Below are 25,166 nucleotides of genomic sequence, written 5' to 3'. Positions count from 1 at the left end.
AGGTTAGATCAGGTAGGTGAGTTAACAAACAGCACCTGAAGAGGGCATAGCATAGAATGAAGCCGGTGGCAGATAAAAACTAATTTCCTGTGGTGATGACATATTAGTATTGTTACCAGTGGTAGGAAATCCCTTCAAAGCCAGGTTTAGTGATCCCTATCAAATTGAGAAAAAGTTGAGTCAGGTGAACTATCTGCTAAAGATGTCAGATGGAAGAAAACGGTATCGGTTATGTCACGTGAATATATTGAAACCTTACTATAATACAGACAGGAAACTGGTGAAACATGATAGTTACTGCCCCACTGAGTGAGGAATCAATTCCAGATGGTGTGAAGTTTGATATGCCCCAAAATACGTTAAATAATGAAGAAGTCCTTGAGGTGCCAGAGGAAGTGGTGGAGGCTGGTACAATTGCAACATTTAAGAGGCATTTGGTTGGGTATATGAATAGGAAGGGTTTGGAGGGATATGGGTCGGTGCTGGCAGGTGGGACTAGATTGGGTTGGGATATCTGGTCGGTATGGACGGGTTGGACCGAAGGATCTGTTTCCATGCTGTACATCTCTATGACTCTATGAGTGGCTTATCTGTCTCAGGAGCAAAGAACCCAGTTGAAAGGTTTGTTGCAGCAGTATGAGGACATATGCAGGAATAGAATGGGGAGGACTCCTATTATTGTGCATGAGGTAGAAGTAGGGAATGCTGTTCCGATAAAACAACACCTCTACAGACTTAATCCTTTTGAAGCCACACAGGTCCAGAAGGAAGTGGATGCAATGCTCAAAGAAGATATCATCGAACCGAGTCAAAGTGAGTGGAGTTCGCCAATCATGTTAGTTCCCAAATCTGACAGGACTCAACAATTTTTTGTGGACCATCAGAAGGTCAACACCGTAACAAAATCAGACTCATACCCAATACCAAGTTTGGAGGACTGTATAGAGAAAGTTGGACAAGCCAGATACATCACAAAGTTGGACTCATTGCATGGTTATTGGCAGGTAACTTTATCAGAGAAAGCAAAAGAAGTTTCTGCATTTGTAAACCCAAATGGGATCTATCAATTCAAAGTGATACCTTTTGGAATGAAGAATGCACCTGCCACATTCCAAAGACTCATGAACTGACTTGCGGCGGGATTAACAAACTGTGCAGTCTATCTGGATGTTTTGTGATCTTTAGCCAGTCATGGAAAGATCACATGGTACAGCTGAATGATTACGAGAAGAAAAACTGGTAATAAACTTAAAGAAAACAGAATTTGTTAAAGCAGAGGTGACGTACTTGGGATATTACATTGGTCATGGAAGATCAACCCCAAAGAACACCAAGATGAAGGCTATCGAGGAATTTCCACGACCATCCTCAAAGAAAGAAGTGCTTTGGTTTTTGGGACAAAGCAGATTCTACCTGAGGTTTGTTCCCAATGTCAGCAGTGTGGTGGCACTGCTTACAACAAAAGAAGAACACCAAATTTCGATGGACAGTACAATGCCAGGAGATATCTGAGAATTTAAAAGCAGTATTAACCACTGCACCAGTTTTAGCGACACCAATTTTTTTGAAACCCTTCAAATTTGTAATCGATGCTAGCAATATAGGAGTTGGAGCTATACTGCTACAGGAAGATGACGATGGAATCGAATGGCCAATTGGCTACTTTTCATTGAAATTCAACAATTCGAGAGAAAATACTCTACCATCGAAAGAGGATTATTGAGTTTGGTATCGGCCTGACGACATTTTAATGTTTATGTGTCGAACAATGTGTCAGAGACAATTGTGTACGTGGACCACAATCCTCTTATATTCTCAGAACGATTTCAAGACAAGAATGTGAGACTATTTCATTGGAGTCTTATGTTACAGACTTCTAATTTACAAATTGTACATGTTGCGGGTCGTAAAAATGTGATAGTAGATTTGTTATCACAGATTTAAAGGATAAAGTATTGATAAGATTGAACAGATACCAATGTCATATATACATGTATGTGCAGAAATTAATATGAACTTAATGTCCTATGTATTTCATTGTAATGGGATTAAGAATTAGAAAAAAAGTGAAGCCATCTTTTCATTATGATGGGTTTTTTTTCTAAGGGAGGCAGTGTTATGAAGTTCGAGGAAGTGTATGAAGTTGAAGGCTTGTACTGTACCTTTAAGAGAGAGTGAATGCTGTTTTGCACTGAGAGCTTACAAGCACCTGTAATATGACTAGCTAGCAATCTCAGAGTATATTGGAAAATTGAAAATATGTAACATTTGGCTGTGAAATGGATACCTGCATTGGCTGCTGTTCTGACAACAACTTGAATTTAACCAATCAGTTTAAATTATGCCCCAGGATACGAAAATTTATTGTTTTGCCAACATCGAACCAATGAGATGATCTGATGTTTGGGATACAAAAAAGGCAGGCATTTTGAAAATCAGACAGAGTGCCACCGGGAAGACCCAATACATTGAACCCTTTCTATCAAAGGTACTTTTTCATATGAAACATTTTCACAATAAAAGAAAGAAGGTGAGCCAGGGAGATCTTCATCCAAAAGAAGAAAGACACCGAAGATGACAGCCACTGTCTGGTTTTGAAATGAAGTTGATGTAATTTTAATAAGTGTTTTATTGGAACAGCATATTGTTATAGAATTGGAGGCAGATAATAAGCAGTTAAGAGAAAGCGGGGCTTAGAGTTGTGAATAGCTTGTTTAATGTTCACTTTTAGAGTTAAAGAATAAATGGATATTATTTTCTTTAAATAGTGGAATTTGGGAGTTCTCTGTCACTCATATTTTAACAGATTATGAGGCGAAGTGAGCTTTTCTGGGTGTTTGGTTTAATTAACAGAAGGATTCACTGCTGTGTGGTGATACTGATCAATCTCTAACTTGGATGTACCACATGATTGAATCTCGACAGCCCTCTGGGAGGGAGAATTCCAAAGATTCACACCCTCTGAGTAAAGAAAGTCATCCTTATCTCAGCTGCTTACTCTGGGACTGTGTCCCCTGGTTCTGGACTGCATAGATTGAGAGAGACCCTGTCACAACCCTGCAAGAATCTTTCATGTTTCAGTGAGATCACCTCTCATTCTTCTGAACTCGAGTGAGTACAGACACCATCTCCCCAATTTCTCCTCAGAGGACAAACCCACTATCCCAGCAATTAGTCCTGTGAACCTTTGTTGAATTCACTCGATGGCAAGTATATCCTAGGTAAGGAAACTAAAACAGTGCACTATACTTCATGTGTGGTCTCACCAAGGTTCTATACAACTACAGTAAGACAATGTTACTGCTCTATTTCAATCCTCTTGTGATGAAGGCCAATTCATGGTGGCTTAGTGGTTAGCACTGCTGTCTCAAAGCACCAGGGACCTGGGTACAATTCCAAGCTTAGGAGACTGTGTGGAGTTTGCACATTTGCCCCGTGTCTGCGTGGGTTTCCTCCCAGAGTTCAAAGATGCCTAGGTTAGGTAGATTTGCTATACTAAATTGCCCCATGGTGTCTGGGGATGTGCAGCCTAAGTGGATTAAACATTGGAAATGCAGGGTTATGGGATGGGTCTGGGTGGGATGCTCCTCTTTGGAGGGGCGGTGTGGATTTGAAGGGGCTGAATGGCCTGCTTCCACACCATAGCGATTCTACATTTTCCTTCCTAATTGCTTGCTGCACCTTTATGTTAACTTTCAATGACTCATGAATAAGGACACCCAGATCCCTTTGGACATCAACACTTCCCAATCTCTCGCTGTTGAAGAAATACTATGCATTGAAGGAGAGGCTAGCATATGGCGATTGTGTAAAACTTAGGTGACTGAAAGCTTCCAGTTAATACAGGAAAATTATCAGAACAATCTCAAGAGGGAGCAGATGCGGGAAGAGTGTACGGGTGGGGAAAGTAGTGCAATGAAAGAAACAGCTTGTCAAATAAACCTTTGTAACTGACTGATCAAACACTGTACAGTAGAATTCCTGTAATCATTCATTCGTGAGAGTAAGAATTCTTTGATACTCATTCCTAGGCCTATACGTAATAAATGATGGTATTAACAACCTGTTGTTACCCTCCTACACAGTGAAATATTTTCCACTCATTATTTTCGTGTACCTTTGAATTCCTCCTACAGGAACAAAGTCAGAGGTCACACGACATCAGGTTATAGCCTAAAGGGATTCGAACTATTGGATCATAACCTGGCTTTGTATGACCTCTGACTTTGTTCACTCCAGTCCAACACTGGCACCTCCACGTCATGGCTACAACAGAAGCAGCTTCGAGCGGGTTTTAAGTACAAGTGGAAGTGAAGGAAACATTGCGAGGGCAGGGAAAGGACGAAAGAATGTGATTGTAGGTCGATTTAAAATTTGAAGGATGCAAGTTAATTTGAAATCCAAGTGGAATAAGTCAGAACCGAACAAACTGTAGATACTGTAAATCAGAAACAAAAATAAGAAACGTTAACTCTGCCTTCTCACCACAGATGCTGCACTTTTCCAGTTATTTGTTTGTGTGTATGTGTGGAATAAGTCACAGATGCATTGAAAGTGAAATGGCAACAAGCTCCAGGAGCACTCACCATCCAGACTTGGAAATATATCACCATTCCTTCAGTGTCAGTGGATCAAAATCCTGGAATTCCCTCCCTTACAACATTGTGGGTGCCATTACACCCCAAGGTTCAAGGAGGTGGAACACCACCAACTCCTGGACTGTAATTAGGGATGAGCATTATTGCTGAGCCCAGACAGCAATGCCCATATCCCATGGAAGAAAAGAAGTCTTCTACCATAGCTTGTTCTCTTCAGTTTATTCTCTGAACTCTTGCTGTGGCTCGACGTGTATTTAAAAACCTGAGCTTTTCCATTAGCCTGCAGTTATGCATTGACCTGACACTTTACCTCTGTTTCTCTCCCCACTGATGCTGCTTGAGCTGCATTTCCTACATTTTCTAATTGTCTGCAGAAGCATAGGGAATTAAAAAGTTAAAGACCTTGCCCTAACCTTACCAAAGGTGCTTTGAGGGATGTAATGCACCTTCTACATTGACTCATTCACTTCACAGCTTTGAGCATAATCTTGCTTCATCCAATATCCTGAATCAAATTTCCTGGTCCAGATCTTTCACAATCTCAGCAACTGCAGTTTTCAGACGTCACTGTGGATGATTCAGGCAGACAGCTCAGGGCCTGTTGTTGACAGTTCCTGGGCCTGGGTGTTGTTCGAGTAAACCTGCAATTAGTTCCATGCATTTTTGGCTATGATCCAAGCTGAGTTCAATGTCTTTACTCTTCAAATACATTTGGGGAAATCTGAAACTCAAAACAGCTCTTCCCGAAAGCTGACTTTCAAAACCAAGCTAAACACAGGTCGTTAAGTTACAAAAGAGGGGAGGTACTTCTGTCAAATCAGTGAACAGATCAGTCAGCTCTGACTTTTGTGCCGCACAGATAATTCTGTAATACAGACAGAAATAAAGAAGATTACTTGTTCTTTGTAATAACCCTGCTGACTGTGGGGTATTCCTATAAATCGGTTGCCACATTTCTTATAAGTATGATTCAGTGTGTGCTGAAAATGTGTTGCTGGAAAAGCGCAGCAGGTCAGGCAGCATCCAGGGAACAGGAGAATCAACGTTTCGGTGTGTGTCAAACATGTCAGAGGTGTGTAATAAGACATTATGCAAATTTATTTCGATCAACAAATAGACTGAACATGATTGATTCTGATAACTAAGTGATGCGAAGAGCACACAATTGATTGAGTTATGCATAGGGGACTTCTTTAAATCTTTGACAGTCTTGTCCTCTGATTGATAAACTCATGATTTTTTCTAACAATTTATAAATTGCAGTTTATCATCACTGCAGTATCCCAGTACAGTGAAGCAGTAGACCGGGAACTCGCTATGTTAACAGTCAAGACCATTCACTGTAGTTACAATTTCCAAAACCAAAATACCTTCCCTCCCACTAATCGATTTAGCAGCAACAACAACACACGCCTTTACCAGAATGAAATATCCCAAGATGCTGCACAGAAGCCTTATATAACATTATATGACACCATGCTGCATGAGAAGATATTTTGGATTTTCACCGAGTTGGGCTAAGAGACCCTTAAATATGACAGGTGGGAGCCAGATCTAGGATTTCTGATGCCCAGGATTCCCGTTTCTGGTTATTTGGCTGGTGTGGGATCAGGGTGCCGGGACCAGAGTAGTCCCACCCTGGCAATCTCTCTGGCACGATGGAGCAGTGGTTAGCACTGCTGCCTCACAGTACCAGGGACCCAGGTTTAATTTCCTTGCAAATCAGATGGAGCCATTAAGACCAATGGGGAACCCTAGTCTGGAAGTGAGGAATCAAGAGAGAAGCCTCCTGCTCCTAATTCTATAACTGATAGGCCACTTGCTCTGTGGAGTCATAGAGATGTACAGCACGGAAACCTACCCTTAGTCCAACTCATTCATGCCGACCAGATAGCCTAACCTAATTTAGTCCCATTTGCTTGCACTTGGCCCATATCACTCCAATCCCTTCCTATTCATATACCCATCCAGATGCCTTTTAAATGTTGTAATTGTGCCAGCTTCCACCACTTCCTCTGGCAGCTCATTCCATATATGCACTACCCTTTGCATGAAAAAGTTGCCCTTTAGGTCCTTTTATATCTTTCCCCTCTCACCCTAAACCAATGCCTTCCAGTTCTGGACTCCCCCACCACAGGGAAAAGACTTTGTCTAGTTATCCTATCCATGTCCCTCATGATTTTATAAACTTCACTATAATTGAAAAGTGTTTTTTTCCAGTTTCAATGGGCTCTGTTGTATGGAGTTGTAAGTCTGGTTTGACAAGTGGCCTCATTACAAATACTTGGCTGAATCTCAAAAGCTAATGAACTACCTATCTCAGCAGGGGCATGCATTCACAGTTTAATTGTCAATTTTAAGAGATGGAAAAAGAATTATCTGCCTTTGATGTGAAATCTGAATTAATGCTTGTTTTTTAAACTCAATAACCACTTGAGGTTTCAAGGGCTCTGTAATTTCTTTTGTATGAAATGTAGGGTTTGAGTAAAAGCCGTAATAAATTGTTTTCAATTTCATTTCTCACGTCTACTTCAAACATTTCCCATTGCTATGACATGGTTCCTGAGATCTGTCTGTAATGGATACTGGGTGAATAGCTACAAAAGATACATGTAGGGAACACAGAGAGAGCACAGAGGTATGACAGAACATGGGCAAGTAAGCAGATATCGTTAAAACAAGGGGACTTGAGGGGACATAGAATTCCTACAGTGTGGAAACAGGCCCTTCAGCCCAACAAGTCTTTACCAACCCTCCAAATAGTATCCCCCCCAGACTCATTCCCCTACATTTCCTCTGACTATTGCACCTAACCTACACATCTCTGAACACTATGGGCAATTTAGCATGGCCAATTCACCTGACCTGCACATCTTTCAACTGTGGAAAGAAACTGGAGCACCTGGAGGAAACCCACGCAGCCAAGGGGAGAATGTGCAACTCCACACAGACAGTTGCCCGAAGCTGGAATCGAACCTGGGTCCCTGATGCTATGAGGCAGCAATGCTAACCACTAAGCCACCATGCCACTTTGATGGGGGGCTTATGAATGGACTTGGGGGTTTAAGTGGGCATGTAGGACACATATCAGATGAGGGAGTTTGGGGAGGGTAATTGGCCTGGGTGCAGGTAAGGACCTTCTAGCCTGTGAACCTCACCATTGGCCTGCCTCTGTTGCTATATCACGGCATGGTGGCACAGTGGTTAGCACTGCTGCCTCACAACGCCAGAAACCCGGGTTCAATTCCCGCCTCAGGCGACTGACTGTGTGGAGTTTGCACATTCTCCCCGTGTTTGTGTGGGTTTCCTCCGGGTGCTCCGGTTTCCTCCCACAGTCCAAAGATGTGCAGGTCAGGTGAATTGGCCATGCTAAATTGCACGTAGTGTTAGGTAAGGGGCAAATGTAGAGGTATGGGAGGGTTGCACTTCGGTGGTGCGGTGTGGACTTGTTGGGCCGAAGGGCCTGTTTCCACACTGTAAATAATCTAATCTAATCAAGCCTGTACCTGGAAGTAGATGACGTGAAGCCATTTTGCTCCAACCAACAAGAATGATTTTTTTTTTATTTTTGGATGTGTCACTGGGAAAGCTGCTATTTGTTTCCCATCTCTTGACCTGGTCACCTCCCTCGGCCAATTTTAAGGTAATTTAAGATCAACCACATATCTGTGGGTTTGGAGTCACATGTAGGCCAGACCAGATAGACTAGGCAGATTTCCTTCTCTAAAGATTGGTACTGAACCAGATAGGTCTACAATAATCAACAATAGAACATAAGAACCAGGAGCAGGAGTAGGCCGTCTGGCCCTTCGAGCCTGCTCCACCATTCAATAGGATCATGGCTGATCTTTTTGTGGTCTCAGTTCCGCTTACCCACCCTCTCACTATAACCTTTACTGTTCAAACAAAATCCATCTTAGCTTTGAAAGCATTTAGTGAGGAAGCCTCAACTACTTCAGTGAGCAGGGAATTCCACAGATTCACAACCCTCTGGGTGAAGAGGTTCCTCCTCAACTCAGTCCAAAATCTGCTCCCCCTAATCTTGAGACTATGCCCTCTTGCTCTAGTTTCACCCACCAGTGGAGACATTCTCTCTACTTCTATCTTATCAATTCCCTTCATAATTTGATATGTTTCTATAAAATCCTCCCCCCCCATTCTTCTAAATTCCAGTGAATATAATCCCAGTCTATTCTCCTCATAAACCAATCCCCTCAACTTCAGAATCATCCTTGTGAACCTCTTCTGTATCCCTTCGTGTGCCAGTACATTCTTTCTCAAGTAAGGAGACCAAAACTGCAGTTCTCTGATCACCATTAAGCAGATTTTAATTGCAATTTTTTTTATTGACTTCAAATTTCGCCATCCACCCATGGTGGGATTCGAATTCTCCTCGACGGAGATGGGTTTATGAGTTTGGGAACTTACCTGATTCTTGCTTGCCATCTCCTGCGTGAAGAATTGGCTCATTAGCTGAGGTGACCAAAAGCTTGTAAAGGAAGGAAGTGACATTGGTGGGTGGTGGGCGGAGGGTCAGGGCGGTAAGAAAAGGAATAGGGAGAGAATTCCAGGCAACAGAAAGCAAAACCTTGGTTAGACAGTCTGAGCTATGAAAAAAGATTGGATAGGCTGGGATTGTTTTCCTTGAAGCTTCTTGGGTTGAGAGGGGATCTGATAGCAATGTGTAAGATAAGGATAATAAGATGGGATGAATGAACAGGGGATACAGATTTAAGTTATGAGGTGGAAGGCTAAGAGGAGAATTGAGGAGACTTTTATTGACTCAAAGGGTGGTGGGAGCCTAGAAAGGGTCGTTGAGTCAGAAACTCTCATAACTTTTTAAATATTCGTTGTTTACCATCAACATTGCTATCAAGCAGCATCTGCTTAGTAATTACAGTTTCAATTCAAACATGGACAAAAAAGTTAATTTCCAGAGGACAGAATGACAGCCCTTGACATTGAGGCTACATTTGATCAAGTGCGACATCAGGAGCCAGATGCATCCCCTCCCAAAATACATCACTTTGCACTTATCAGGATTAAATTCCATCTACCACTGCTCTCCCAATTCACCAGCTGATCAATATCAAACTGTAACTTGAGACCATCTGCCACATTATCAACACCACCCCCATTTTTTTGTCATCTGCAAACATACTAATTATACCGTCTACATTTACATCCATGTTGCTAATGTACTTAACAAACAGCAAGGTTCCCAGCACCACCAATCCCCATCGTACATTGCTGGTCATAATCTTTCAATGCTAAAAACAACCCTCCATCATTAGCTTTTGTCTCCTATTTGTAAGCTAATTTTGGCTTCAGTTTGCCAATTTGCCTTGGATCCCATTTTCTCTTACCTTCTGGATCAGCATTCCATGTGGGACCTTGTCAAATACCTTACTGAGTCAATGTAAACCCATCAACTGCATTACCTTCATCAACATATTTAGTCACATTTTCAAAAAAGCTCAATTAGTCAGACAGGATATCCCTCTAACAAATCTGTGCTGGCTATCCCTGATCAATCCCTGCTTTTCCAAGTATTGATTAATCCTGTCCGTTAGAATTTTTTCCAATAATTTCCCTACCACTGATATCAAGCTAACTGGTCTGTAACTACCTGGCCTATCCCCACTGTCTTTCCTGCACATTAGCTATCCTCCAGTCATCCGGCACTTCACCTGTGGCCAGCGAAATATTAAATACCTCCACCAAAGCCCCAGCAATCTCCTCCCTTGCCTCCCATAGCAGCCTGGGATACATCTCATCCAGCCCTGGGGATTTGTGCATCTTGATGCCCATTAAAACAATGCTACCTCCTTCTTATTAACATGTCCTGGAACTTCACCATCCCAACTGAAATCCCCAAATACAGTGTCTTTCTCCTCAGTGATAATAGCTGAGAAATATTCATGAAAGACTACACCCAGCACCCACTGGCTCAATGCACAGGTTATCCCTTTGGTCTCTAATAGGTCCCACCCTTTCCCTGGTAATCCTCTTAATCCTAATATACTTGTAAAAAACCTTGGGGTTGTTCTTGATCTCATCTGCCAAAGATATTTTGTGATCCCACACTCTCTATACTTCTCAAGGGCCTCCCCTGTTTTTAACGCACTGTACCTGACATATGCTTCCTTCTTTTTTTCACAAAACTCTCTACATCCCTTGTATCCCAGGATTCCCTGGACTTGCCACTCTTGTCCCTCACTCTTCGTGGAACACACTGGCCCTGAATGCTTACTATACTACTTTTAAAAGAGTCCTATTTTCCAAATGTAGCCTTACCTACAGATAGCTGCTCCCAGTCTGTTTTCAGATCTAATGATAATGAAATTGGCCCTCCTCCAATTTAGACACTTCGGCACTATCCTTATCTCTTTCCAAAATGACTTAAAACTTATAGAGTTATGGTCACTATCCCCAAAATGCTCACTCACTGAAACCTCAACCGCTTGACTGGCTTCATTCTCTCGGATTCGGTCTAGCACTGCTCCATCCCTTGTAGGACCAACTCTGAACTGTCACAAAAGCACTCCTGGTAGGCAAGTGGTCCTGAGGGTGGGTGAGAAAGACAGTTGCGCTGAGAGAGCTGTCCACATTCTAGCTATAGACAAGATTGTTCCTGCTCCTCTGGACTGCATGGTGGTCGAGAATGCAAGCAGTTTCAGGCTATTTATCATGCAGCATCCGACGCTTCCATTATAATGTGTGATTAGGTCACTGAACTGTGCAGTAAATGGTCAAAATGTGCCTAATATACCATCTGTACCTCAGAGTCCTGGGTACAACATTTTGCAAGCTTAGAAAGTTCTCAAGCCTTCATCCCCATCCACCCCCTAAGCCCCTGTGATCCCTCATGCCCGCTCTATGCTCTTCCACCCGACATGCTTCTTCATGTTCCTTTTGAAATGGCTGTCCATGCTCAAAAGGCCCCCCCCCCAGATGGGAAAACCTAGTGTTGTTACCCAGCTCCTTTTACAGGCTGATACGGTTCCAACCAGCCCTCTCCCATGTGAGCCAGAACTGGGCTCTTTGTTACAGTCATACAGCACGGAAAGCGACCCTTCAATCCCACCAGTCCATGCTGATCACAATCCCAAACTAAACTAGTCCCACCTGCCTGCGCTTGGCCCCCCCATATCCCTCAAACCTTTCTTACTAATGTATTTACCCAAATGTTTTTTAAACATTGTAACTATACCTGCATTCACTATAAGTTCATTCCACACACGAATCACCCTCTGTGTAAATCATCCTATTCCATCCATATTTCTCTTTGCTGTCTGGACCACAGTCTCAGTTAACAGCCCAATTCCCCCATACACCCTTTCTAAACTGGGACTCAGAAAACTTTGTTTTTAATAACAGCTTTTTTAACACCATATCCTTCCTCACTGGGCCAGAGAGTTAGTTGAATAACACAATAATTATTGCTAGCTCATTACTAATTTGCGTCATGTCAATGACAAACCGGTTGAGGAAAGAGTATTAAACACAGTGTGCTTGGACTACAGAAGTGTCTCCTTTCTGTCAAACTGAACTTCAACACCAAGCATAACAGGAAGTGATCATTTCAGTTCCAAACTCCAACACTTGATAAACAGATATTTCAGTGATTGTGAGAGAGAGAGGGAGGGATAGAAATATGTAAAATGTCAGTTTAATAATCACCCCTGTGCATTTGGCTTTTCTTGCAACTAAAATGTACAGGATGAAATTTACGATCCATTGGACTGTATATCTGGGTCATGGAACAATGGGAACTGTGTCAGAAAATTGTCTAATGCTGATGGATGAATCCAAATTCCTGATACTAAAACCTGTCTGAAGCTATGCTCCATCAGTGTTCAGCTGTTAGTTCTTTATCCCACACTGTGCCCCTCATGCTGCTGGTAGACATACATGGTTTAGCCTCTACTCTATCAGTTCTGTTTCTCTTCCTTTTTCTCACCCCAATTCCCTCTAGATACCTACTTCTCTCTCCTTTCCAATCCCCAGTTTCTCCCTTGCATTCTCTGTCCCTTTTACTTTCCTGATCTCCCCCATTACCCTTCCTCTGTTTCCATCCTTGCCTGTCACCCACCCTACCTCTGTCTCCCTGTTACCCTCCCTCTAACCTCTTCCTATCCATTTCTATCACTTTTGTACTCTCCCTCCAAATATCCCCTTTTTTCTCTCATTATTTCTCTGTTCCATTTCCCTCTTTCTATTGTTAACTTTCTCGATTTACATATTTGTCGCTGCCTGCTGTATGTCTCTCATTTAGCAAACTTGCCTTCATTGGAGTATAGGAGTTGGGACATTATGGTAACATTTTACAGGACATTGGTGAGGCCTCTTCTGGAATACTGTGTCTTGTTCTGGTCACCCTGTTATAGGAAGGATATTATTAAAGTAGAGAGGGTTCAGAAAAGATTTATCAGGATGTTGTTGGGCATAGAGGGTTTGAGTTATAAGAAAAGGCTGGATTAGATTCTCTACAGTGTAGAAACAGGCCCTTCGGCCCAACAAGTCCACACCAACCCTCCGAAGGGTAACCCACCCAGACCTATTCCCCTACCCTATATTTACCCCTGACTAATGCACCTAGCCTACACATCCCTTAACACTATGGGCAATTTAGCATGGCCAATTCACTTAACCTGCACATCTTTGGACTGTGGGAGGAAATCAGAGCACCCAGAGGAAACCCATGTAAACACAGGGAGAATGTGCAAACTCCACACAGGCAGTTGCCCAAGGTTGGAATCAAACCCATGTCCCTAGTACTGTGAGGCAGCAGTGCTAACCACTGAGCCATCGTGCCACCAGCTGGATAGACTGGGTCTTTCTTCACTGGAGCATAGGAGGTTGAAAGGTTCCTTACAGAGGTTCATAAAATAATGAGGGGCATAGATAAGGCGAATGCAGGTGTCTTTTCCCTAGTATGGGGGATTTAAAAACTAACAGACATATTTTTAAGATGAGGGGCGAAAGATTTTAAAAAGACTTTTATTTTCACACAGAAAGTGGAATGAACTTCCAGAGGAAGTGGCAGATACAGGTAGTTACAACATTTAAAACTTATTTAGATAAGTACACGTTTGGAGGAAAACGGGCCAATCACAGGCAGGTGGGACCGGTTTAGTTTGAGATTATGGTAGGCATGGACTGGTTGGACCGAAGGGGTCTGTTTCCAGGCTATGACACTGCCTATTGATAAATATTGTTGAGCTTAATTATGCCGAACTTTCTCTTTGTTTCTCCTGGAGAGCAATGGATGGTAGTAGGTGACAGATACTTGAAAAGTTCATTTAGAGCCCGTGTTCTGTAGCTAACCCCGTTCTCTCAAGCTTGGCAGCATGGCATGCGAAAGCACCAACTGCCACAGAGCAGAAAGTCAAGATGACAACTGCAACTTCAGGCTGTGTCAGACAGAAAAAAAAAATGACATCCAGGAATGAGGAAAAATTACTTCCTTCAAAAATCTGAGAATGAATCGGAGAAGTTACTGATGAGTGGAAAAGCAGAATGTTGTCTGGACAGCAAATGGGAATGTGTCAGTGTCAACGCAATTTAAACAACATGGGTGTGGACCAACCGTACCTGTAAGATCTGCAGAGAGTCATTACTCTTGAGCGTGGTCACCAGCTTCAGGCTGATCTCGCTCAGGTCAGCAGACCTCCGCTCCAGTTTCTCCAGAGCACTGTCGGCCTGCTCCACAGCGAGCTGCTCCTCGTTCTCAATGTACCGCAACACTTTATCCTGCACCTGCTCCAGCTCCTTCCTCAACATCTCAAACTTGTTGCCGTAGTTTTTTTGTGCCCGAGAAGCACAGTCCTGAAATGACATCAAACAAACCTCATTGAAAGAAACAGCTGGTAGTCCCAGTGACCAACCCCCCCCCCCTCCCTCACCACCAGCTTGCTCCCCCCATAGGTACCAGCTCCAGTAGAAGCTCCTTGTCTTCCAATTCACATACTCCCAGTGCAGGAGTCAGAGAGTGCCGGAATGTTGGAGCAGCGGTCAGTCAGGTGGTAGGCAGTGCGGTATTGGTAATGCCATTAGACTAGTAACCCAGACCGCCAGGGTTACTAGTCTAGGGACAGGAGTTCAAACCCCATCACGGTGGCTCAGTGGTTAGCACTGCTGCCTCTCAGCACCAGGGCCCTGGGTTCGATTCCACTCTTGGGGACTGTCTGTGGAGCTTGCAAGTTCTCCCCGTGTCTGTTTGGGTTTCCTCCAGGTGTTCCGGTTTCCTCCCACAGTTCAAAGATGTGTATGGTAGGTGGATTAGCCGTGCTAAATTGCCCATAGTGGTCAGAAATGTGTGGGCTAGGTGGATTAGCCATGGGGAATGCAGGGTTACAGGAATTGGGTGGGATGCTCTTCAGAGGGACAGTGTGGACTCAATGGGCCAAATGGCCTACTTCCGCACTGTGGAAATTCTATGATTAGACAGGCTTACTTTCAAATTTCACCACCTGCCATAGAATCATCCCTATCTCTTACCTTATCCCTGGATTTCCCATGCTAGTCCACCTAGCCTGCACATCTCTGGATACTATGGACACCTGAGCACGGCAAATCCACCCTAACTTGCACATTTTTGGACTGTGGCAGGAAACTGATGCACCCAGAGGAAACCCATACAGGTATGGAGAGAATGTGCAAACTCCATAGAATGTTGCTCAGACACTGTGAGACAGCAGTGCTGCCGACAGTGATCGACAATCACTGGTCACCACTGTTGCCACCCTAATGGTGACCATGTAATCACTGTCGATTGTTATTAAAACCAATCTATTTCACTAATGTCCTTCAGAGAAGGAAATCTGCCATCCTTACCTAGTCTGGCTACATGTGACTGTTGGACTATAACCTGGTGTTGTGTGATTTTTAACTTTGTCCACCCTAGTCCAACATCAGCTCCTCCAAGTCACATCTAAATATGTAGACATGTATACCTCAGGGATATATGCACATGTATTTGTGTGCAGGCATATGTATTCGCAGGTTATTTGGTGAGTCTTTGATGATGCAGATGACTCATTGATCTCCCAGTGTATACTGACCATGTCTACATGTTATCACAGGATACCAGTGTAATCAATTCTCAGTTCAGAAGATAAATGCCTGTTTAGACTGTACTCCCATAAACTGTGAGGCTATATGTTGTCAGCTTTACCCAAATAGTGATTACTTTGGTAAAAGCCAAGAGTGACCAAATCAATGGAGCCACTTAAGAAAAAATGTCTGAATAAACACATCTGTTAATTCCTGCTTCAGTCACTGATCAGTCAAGCATCTTACCTCAGTACTTCACAAACTAATTTGACCCAATATGAATATATGAAAATTTGTGTTACCCAGGGAAATCAAAACAGCAACAAGCCAGCAATTCCTAGTTTTTTTAAATGTGTCTCTTAGTCTAGTCTTTCCCATGAGGGGAAACATCCAATCAGAATCCACCCTGTCAAGTCATAGAGATGTACAGCAGGGAAACAGATCCTTCGGTACAATTCATCCAAGCAACTAGATATCCTAAATTAATCTAATCCCATTTGACAAACTTAACCCATATCCCTCTAAACCCTTCCTATTCATGTACCCACAAAGGTGCTTTTTAAATGTTGTAATTGTACCAGCCTCCACCACTTCCTCTGGCAGCTCATTCCATACACACACCACCCTCTGCGTGAAAATGTTGCCCCTTCTTTCCCTTTTAAATCTTTCCCCTCTCCCCTTAAACCTTTGCCCTCTAGTTCTGGACTCCCCCACCAAGGGAAAAGATCTTAGCTGTTCACCCTAGCCATGTCTCTCATGTTTTTACAAACCTCTACAAGGTCACCCCTCAGCCTCTGACGCTCCAGCAAAAGTAGCCTCGGCCTATTCAGCCTCTCTCTATAGCTCAAGCCCTCTGACCCCAGCAACATCCTTGTAAATCATTTCTGAACCCTTTCAAGTTTCACATGGATAGGGTAAATAGACAAGGTATTTTCTTGAGGGTGGGGGAGTCCAGTTCTAGAGGGCATAGGTTTAAGGTGAGAGGGGAAGGATTTAACCCCTTCCCCGGCGACTTTTTTTGGAGAAAACATTTCATTTTCAAACAAATTTTTTAATTGCTTTTTTATATATTATTTTTAATGCTGATTATGGAAATAACTTTTGTTTTTATCTATTTCCAATATTTTACTTGAAATTTTATTTTGAAGATACCATTTTCGGCAAAACGAGATAAGTCATCTTCCCATTTTTAAATTTTTTTTTATTTATTGCTTTTTTTTTCCAACTTTATCATCAAAAGTAAAGGGGAATTACACATTTATTTTACTCTTTTTTAGCATGTCTTCTCAAAAATCTTTTTAAAATTTTTTTTCAATTTTCATAACCAAAAGTAAATGTAAATAAAATACTGTACTTATTTTATCTTTTATTTTACGTCATCTTCCCATACATCTTACTTTCTCTGGCATTTTATGAATGATTATTTGGTATGGTATTTTTCAAAGCATGGTACTACACATAAAGGTACATTACAGAGTTTACACATATATCGTGACTGGTTTCCCTCTATGGTCACGTTTCAGACAACACCCGGCACATTTTCTTGTTGGATTTGTCTTCTTTTCTGTTGCTGGGACTTCTATTGGAAAATGTCCTGGTGTAAAACGTGAACATGCTGGTGAAGTCGAAGGTCTCCCTACTACTTTAGTAGATGGTAAATCTGCCCCATATTTTGCGATGATATCTCGTATAATCTGCATACGAAATTTCAGGTGTGTGAGGGCTTTTTTTCCTGCCTCAGTGACTGCTGCATTGTACAAGATGTAAGAATTCCATACCGCAAGATCCATCAAATGGAAGAAGACTTTCTTGTAATATTTCTTACCCCGTTTCCTTGTGATGGGATAATCTACTAGTTGTTGGTCCACCTTGTCAACTCCACCCATTGTAAAATTGTAATCATATACAACTATTGGTTTCTTCACAGGCCCTTGTCTTGTCTCAACATCCTTCATGGTGTGAGTGGTTGAAAGCATTGCAACGTCCTTCTTGTCCTTCCAACGAAGAGTCATTACCTTACCTCTCTGAAATGCTGCAACTTCCCCTTTTTTCAATTTTGCCCTTTTCAGCTGTTCAGGCACTTCCTTTCTATTCAAACAGAAAGTTCCATAAATATCAGTGTAGTGACTAACCAGAATATCGGCTAATTGCGGACTAGTGTAAAAGTTATCCACAGTAACACAATAACCTTTACCAAGTAAAGGCTTCATCAGAGACAACTCAACACGAGAACTCATGGGATATTCACTATATTCTGAATCAAACTGTGTTCCTTTGCCAACATAAATGATTACTCTATACACATATCCAGTCTTTGCTTCACACAAAAAAAAACTGCACTCCAAACCACCTTTTTAAAGGTATGTACTGCACCCATCCTAACCTTCCCTTGAACAGCATAAGGCTTTCGTCTATAGATAAATCTTGGTTAGGGGTATAACACTTCATCAAGTTCTCACTAAACATCATAAATACATCATAAACTTTATACAATTTTGGGTTGGGATGTGTTTCTGAATCAAAAGTTTCATTATTCACAAAATGAAGATACTGTTTTTATCTTATTATGGCGTTTCAAACTGATCAGCTTCCGAAAAATTGGTCTTTCAAGTAGTTCATCTTTCGACCAGTTCATTTCTTGATCTGGCATTTTCACAATACCCCCCAGCATTTTCAAGGTGAAAAACACACAAATTTCTGCCTTTGTTACAGGGCGCCACATACAATCTCTTTCTCCAGTCTGTTCAGCAAAGCGATTAGTTTCGTCCACAACTCGATCAATAATTCTGTTGTCACATAAAAGACTAAAAAAATCCAAAGGAGTCATATCAGCTGTGTCTTGATCAATTGATATTCCAGGATTTCCGGTGAATGGGAAGCGTGGTGGTGGAGGAAGAATGCATTCTTCCGACACCACATGTCGACACCAAATTCGTCCATCCTCCTCCTCCTCCTCACTTGAGAAAGAATAGCCATTATCAGATGAGCTTGCACTCTCATCTGATGATCCAAGTTCCTAATAGAAGGTTCATACTCATTGTCATCTTCTGAGCTCAACATCTGGGCATAATTTGTAAAAAAAAAACAGAAAAAAACCGAATGACAGTGTGTGCCCAAAAGCGGTGCGTCGACGCTTCTTGCAATGCCTGAGGTGGAAGAGACACAGTTTCCAGGCGTATGAGTCACCGAGTATACTCGTTTCTAACTGAGAAGGGCCCATTAATGCCGAGAATTGACGTATAAACTCGTCTGTGGCTGTTTTTGAAATTATATGTTTTGGACGAATTTACTCGTCGCACTCTGAAAAACACAAATTGGGTGAAGACAAGTTAACTTGTCTTTGCCAGGTAAGGGGTTAAAAAGGACCTAAGGGGCAACTTTTTCACGCAATGGATGGTGCATGTATGGAATGAGCTGCTAAGGGAAGTGGTAGAGGCTGGTACAATTACAGCATTTGAAACATATCTGGATGGTATATGAATAGGAAGGGTTTAGAGGGGTATTGGCCAAATGCTGGTAAGTGCGCCTAGACATATTTAGGATATCCAGTCGGCATAGACAAGTTAGACCAAAGGGTCTGTTTCCATGCTGTACATCTCTATGACTCCAAATCCCTTCAAGGTCTTATATGTCTCAATAAGATAGCTCTCATTCTTCTCCATCCCAGTGAACAGAGGTCCAGCCTGTCTAACTGTTCGTCAATGTGGAGGTGCCAGTGTTGGACTGGGGTGGACAAAGTTAAAAATGACATGACTTTCAAATAAATCTGTTGGACTATAACCTGGTGTTGTGTCATTTTTAATTTTTCCGCTTAAGACCTTCATCCCAGGTATCAGAATTGGTCATTACCTTAACGGAAATCTTCTGGTGTTTGAGTGTATCGATTAACTCTTCTGTCTTCTTCACTTGTCGCCTCACCTCCTCATGCTTTGCCATAAGTTCCTTCTGAAAGATTTGATTAAAAAGTAAATAAATTAATCATTTATAACCTTGACACCTTGGAATTGGATAGTGTCAAGGATTCAGCACTGTGTCTGCATTGATAAGCCAGTGTAAGTCGAAAGGGCTGACGAGAGGTATACTGAGTCCTGTCTGCACTCTCAGTCAGACATTAAAGATCCTATGGTTGTATTTGACTGCTCTCCTGTTGTTCCTGGCCAATATTTATTCCACAACCAGTATCACTAAATTACATTTTCTGGTCATTATCATTTTGCCATTTGTGAAACATTGCTGTGAGGCACTTGGATGCTGTATTTGCTATATTACAAAACGCTAGAACTCCGTCCCCAGCAACACTGTGGCTGCAACTATTCCCCATGAACCACAGTGGTTCAGGAAGGCAGCTCACTTTCTCCAGGGACAAACAGAGATAGGCAATAAGCACTGGCCCAGCCAGTAACACCCACTCTCTGCGAACAATATTTTAAAAAATATATTTTTCCCTGGATGTAAGTTTGCTCGCTGAGCTGGAAGTACCATGTTCAGATGTTTTGTCACCGTACTAGGTAACATCTTCAGAGATATTTTTCAATGGCTGTGAAGCTCATTGAGACATCCCAAGGTTGTGAAAGGTGCTATCTAAATGCAAACTCCTTTACTGTAAATGTAAGATGAAGAATTGTGTTCATTGCAAGCATAAACCTGTATTCTGGAGTGGATTCCTCACTATTCTCCATCTCCTATGCTGGCAACTGGCACTGAACTTGAACACACAACATACATTGTACATGGCTCATTGTCTATAAGTGATTATCATTTTAAAATATCCGTAGGTCATCATTACACTACCTGCTACAATTCCCAGTAACTCCAATATGAGTCACTTTATTTGGAATTTCCATCTAAGGTAATGTTTGAGTTGTAATCTTTCCCTGTCGCATTATGTGACCGTTGATCCTATGAGGCCATTTTGTAGAACTCCAGATATACAGTGAGAGAAAGAAAAAGATAGATAGACAACAAGAGAAAGCGAGAGATACTGGAGAAAATTAAGGAAGATGGCAGGAAAACTGGGCGAGAGAAAGGCATTGCTGAAGACAGAGAACAAGGAGAGGAAAGGAGACTGGGGAAGAAAAGGGCAGAAAGATCACATCATCAGAATAAGGGATGTTACAACTAAGAGAAGACTGGGTTCAGCTTGAGCAGTGCCAGAGCAGATTCATTGCTGCACAAAAAAAGTCTTCCTGTCCTCTTTGGGCACGATCCATATGTGCAGGTCCATCACTCTCTACTCTCCTTCCCATCAATGACCACACCTGGAGCCCACACTTTGGAATTCCATCGAATAATCAACTACATTTCCATAGTCTCCTGTGAAACTGCCCTAAAAATACTATCTCAGTAATTTGTTTTTTGACACCCTCTTAGTAGATTAGATTAGATTACTTACAGTGTGGAAACAGGCCCTTCGGCCCAACAAGTCCACACCGCCCCGCCGAAGCGCAACCCACCCATACCCCTACACATCCATCCCTTACCGAACACTACTGGCAATTTAGCATGGCCAATTCACCTGACCTGCGCATCTTTGGACTGTGGGAGGAAACCGGAGCACCCGGAGGAAACCCACGCAAACATGGGGAGAATGTGCAAACTCCACACAGTCAGTCGCCTGAGGCGGGAATTGAACTCGGGTCTCTGGCGCTGTGAGGCAGCAGTGCTAACCACCGTGCCACCGTACCTCTTCCTTAGGTTGTGTCTCCACTTACACTTTTGTGAAATGCCATGGGACATTTTACTATGTTAACATGAATAATTCATCTAAGATTGGCACGGTGGCTCAGTGATTAGCACTACTGCCTCACAACACGAGGGTCCCAGGTTCGATTCTAGCCTTGGGTGACTGTCTGTGTGGAGTTTGCACATTCTCCCCATGTCTGTGTGGGTGTGCTCTGTTTTCCTCCCACAAGCCAAAGATGTGCAGGTCAGGTGAACTGGCCATGCTAAATTGCCCATAGTATTAGGTGCATTAGTCAGAGGGAAATGGGTCTGGGTGGGTTACTCTTTGGAGGGTCAGTGTGGACTTGTTGGTCGGAAGGGTCTGTTTTCACACTGTAGGTAATCTAATCTCACTCTCATCGCTAACTAGACCAGCATTCAGCGCCCATCCCTAGTTGTCTTTGATAATATGTCTTCTTAAACCACTGCTACCCATTTTCCAGCTCCCCTCAGTTCTGAAGAAAAGTCATACCAGACCTGAAATATTGATCTATTTCAGTCTCCACAGATGATGCTAAACCTGCTGAGTTTCTCCAACAATTTCTGTTTTTGTCCCAGATTTCCAGCATTTACAATCTTTTTCACTTATTTAAGTGGGCAAGGCTATTTGGCAAATATGGAACATTTGGTTGCAATGATACAGGAATATACCAAAATGAAGGAAATAGTATTTAATCCTTATAAAGTATTGAATTGGCCTCAGCTGGAGTATTTTGTTCCAGTGCTCGGAATACACGGGGGAGAAGGGTAAATGTGCCCCGAACAAATCTGGCATTTATTAATCATGGGGACGATGAATCAGAGAAAACAGCACCATCGTGCAACTCAATTCCTACACTGCTCCCCCAACCCCAGTAGCTGAGAGAGACAGAATTTATGAGGAGCTCTCCTCCATTCACAGATTGTATTTCTCTTCTGCTCCCCTCATCCTAGACTGTTTCTGACCCACATTTGCTGATGGAATAAGACAGTAGGCTATTCGGCCCCTCAGCTACTCCTCTGCTATTTTAACAGTGCCAATGTTTAAACTTTGGATGGGATACAGGGTAAGATACCCCCTGCTTTTTGACCGAACGGTGCCAAAACATGGGATCATTTCTTACCGAGAGGACAGATAGTCCTTAATGTAACCTCTCACCCAGATCGGCCAGAGTGCTGCCACTGGACCCTCATCCTGAGCTTGGGTGGGGGGAGTGGGGGAATGAACCCACAACTTTGCAAATCTGAGGGGGCATGTTTGTTTTGGCATGGAGGGTGGAAGCATTGCATTCCAACAGGAGGATGTATCACTGTCCAACGCTATGCCACCAGGTGAAGCACCACTGGGAAGTGAGGGGAGGCAGAGGGACATCACAATTGGTCGAATCGGACCATAAAGTGGAGGAGCCAAAGTCAGCCATTCAGCCCTTCCAATCTGTTGGGCTATTCAATGATTAAAAATCTATCTCGTGTGAACACACTTCATAACCAAGCCTTGACAGGCCTGAGGAGGGGGAGTTGGGGAGGGGGTGGTGTGTAAGGTAGAGGAAATCGCTGTCCCCAGCCCTCTCCCTTTGGGGTAAAGAATTTCACAACCCTCTGAGAGGGGAAATTCCTCCCCATCCTCGTCTTAGATGGGTCACCCCTTGATGGCCTCTGGGTCCGAGAGGGGAAACAAATCTCTCTATATCAGCCCTGCCTGGTTCACCTTAACCTCTTGCAGTGCCCATTCCAGACTGACCTCTCTCTCCCTGAACTCTTGCTGTGCCCATTCCAGACTGACCTCTCTCTCCCTGACCTCTGGGTGTGCCCATTCCAGACTGATCTCTCTCTCCCTGACCTCTGGGTGTGCCCATTCCGGACTGACCTCTCCCTCCCTGACCTCTGGGTGTGCCCATTCCAGACTGACCTCTCTCTCCCTGACCTCTGGGTGTGCCCATTCCAGACTGACCTCTCTCTCCCTGACCTCTGGGTGTGCCCATTCCAGACTGACCTCTCTCTCCCTGACCTCTGGGTGTGCCCATTCCAGACTGACCTCTCTCTCCCTGACCTCTGGGTGTGCCCATTCCAGACTGACCTCTCTCTCCCTGACCTCTGGGTGTGCCCATTCCAGACTGACCTCTCTCTCCCTGACCTCTGGGTGTGCCCATTCCAGACTGACCTCTCTCTCCCTGACCTCTGGGTGTGCCCATTCCAGACTGACCTCTCTCTCCCTGACCTCTGGGTGTGCCCATTCCAGACTGACCTCTCTCTCCCTGACCTCTGGGTGTGCCCATTCCAGACTGACCTCTCTCTCCCTGACCTCTGGGTGTGCCCATTCCAGACTGACCTCTCTCTCCCTGACCTCTGGGTGTGCCCATTCCAGACTGACCTCTCTCTCCCTGACCTCTGGGTGTGCCCATTCCAGACTGACCTCTCTCTCCCTGACCTCTGGGTGTGCCCATTCCAGACTGACCTCTCTCTCCCTGACCTCTGGGTGTGCCCATTCCAGACTGACCTCTCTCTCCCTGACCTCTGGGTGTGCCCATTCCAGACTGACCTCTCTCTCCCTGACCTCTGGGTGTGCCCATTCCAGACTGACCTCTCTCTCCCTGACCTCTGGGTGTGCCCATTCCAGACTGACCTCTCTCTCCCTGACCTCTGGGTGTGCCCATTCCAGACTGACCTCTCTCTCCCTGACCTCTGGGTGTGCCCATTCCAGACTGACCTCTCTCTCCCTGACCTCTGGGTGTGCCCATTCCAGACTGACCTCTCTCTCCCTGACCTCTGGGTGTGCCCATTCCAGACTGACCTCTCTCTCCCTGACCTCTGGGTGTGCCCATTCCAGACTGACCTCTCTCTCCCTGACCTCTGGGTGTGCCCATTCCAGACTGACCTCTCTCTCCCTGACCTCTGGGTGTGCCCATTCCAGACTGACCTCTCTCTCCCTGACCTCTGGGTGTGCCCATTCCAGACTGACCTCTCTCTCCCTGACCTCTGGGTGTGCCCATTCCAGACTGACCTCTCTCTCCCTGACCTCTGGGTGTGCCCATTCCAGACTGACCTCTCTCTCCCTGACCTCTGGGTGTGCCCATTCCAGACTGACCTCTCTCTCCCTGACCTCTGGGTGTGCCCATTCCAGACTGACCTCTCTCTCCCTGACCTCTGGGTGTGCCCATTCCAGACTGACCTCTCTCTCCCTGACCTCTGGGTGTGCCCATTCCAGACTGACCTCTCTCTCCCTGACCTCTGGGTGTGCCCATTCCAGACTGACCTCTCTCTCCCTGACCTCTGGGTGTGCCCATTCCAGACTGACCTCTCTCTCCCTGACCTCTGGGTGTGCCCATTCCAGACTGATCTCCCAATTCATCCCTCCCCCCAACATCACTCCCTCCCCAATCACCCCTCTCAATAGCAACTCCATCCTTCCCCCCATTTCCGAAGACCCCTCCAGCCTTCTTAAAGTGCGGTGTGGATGTTGTACCCAGTGTCTTGATTTATGAAACCTCAAGATCCTAAACACATTAATGATTTTTCAGTATGCCCCACCACTTTCAAAGAGGTGTGCTCATGAAGTCTCAGGACTCTGAATCACTGAGCATCTTTCAGACCTGTGCCATTAATTCTATATTTCACTCCTCTCTGACCCTTCTGCCAAAATGCATGACCTCACACTTTGCTGTTTTAAATTCCATGAGCCAAGTTCTGCGCATTCTTCTAGTCTATGACCTGTTGCAGTTGATTCATATCATCGTTACTGTCTGTCACCTCTCCAAGTTTAATATCATTGGCAAACTTTGAAATTTTACTTTTTATTCCACTACCTAAGCC

The 25,166-nt window shown here is 43.9% G+C and overlaps 1 protein-coding gene across 1 annotated transcript in view; it reads right to left on the bottom strand.

Annotated features, from left to right (window-relative positions):
- The window catches only part of LOC122561998 (tripartite motif-containing protein 16-like protein), a 48,820-nt gene that overhangs the window by 13,397 nt on the left and 10,257 nt on the right, over nucleotides 1-25,166 (bottom strand). Inside the window, exons 2-4 of the mRNA XM_043714365.1 lie at nucleotides 24,652-24,661; nucleotides 19,506-19,601; nucleotides 14,196-14,429 (exon numbers count right to left, since the gene is read on the bottom strand). Coding sequence (XP_043570300.1) covers nucleotides 14,196-14,429; nucleotides 19,506-19,592 — 321 coding nt within the window. The 5' untranslated portion in view covers nucleotides 19,593-19,601; nucleotides 24,652-24,661. The remainder of the gene's footprint in view (nucleotides 1-14,195; nucleotides 14,430-19,505; nucleotides 19,602-24,651; nucleotides 24,662-25,166) is intronic.

Source organism: Chiloscyllium plagiosum, chromosome 24, assembly GCF_004010195.1.
Source record: "Chiloscyllium plagiosum isolate BGI_BamShark_2017 chromosome 24, ASM401019v2, whole genome shotgun sequence".
NCBI lineage: Eukaryota > Metazoa > Chordata > Chondrichthyes > Orectolobiformes > Hemiscylliidae > Chiloscyllium > Chiloscyllium plagiosum.
Note: the sequence above shows the minus strand (reverse complement) of the source record. Positions and strands in the feature narration are given on the sequence as shown.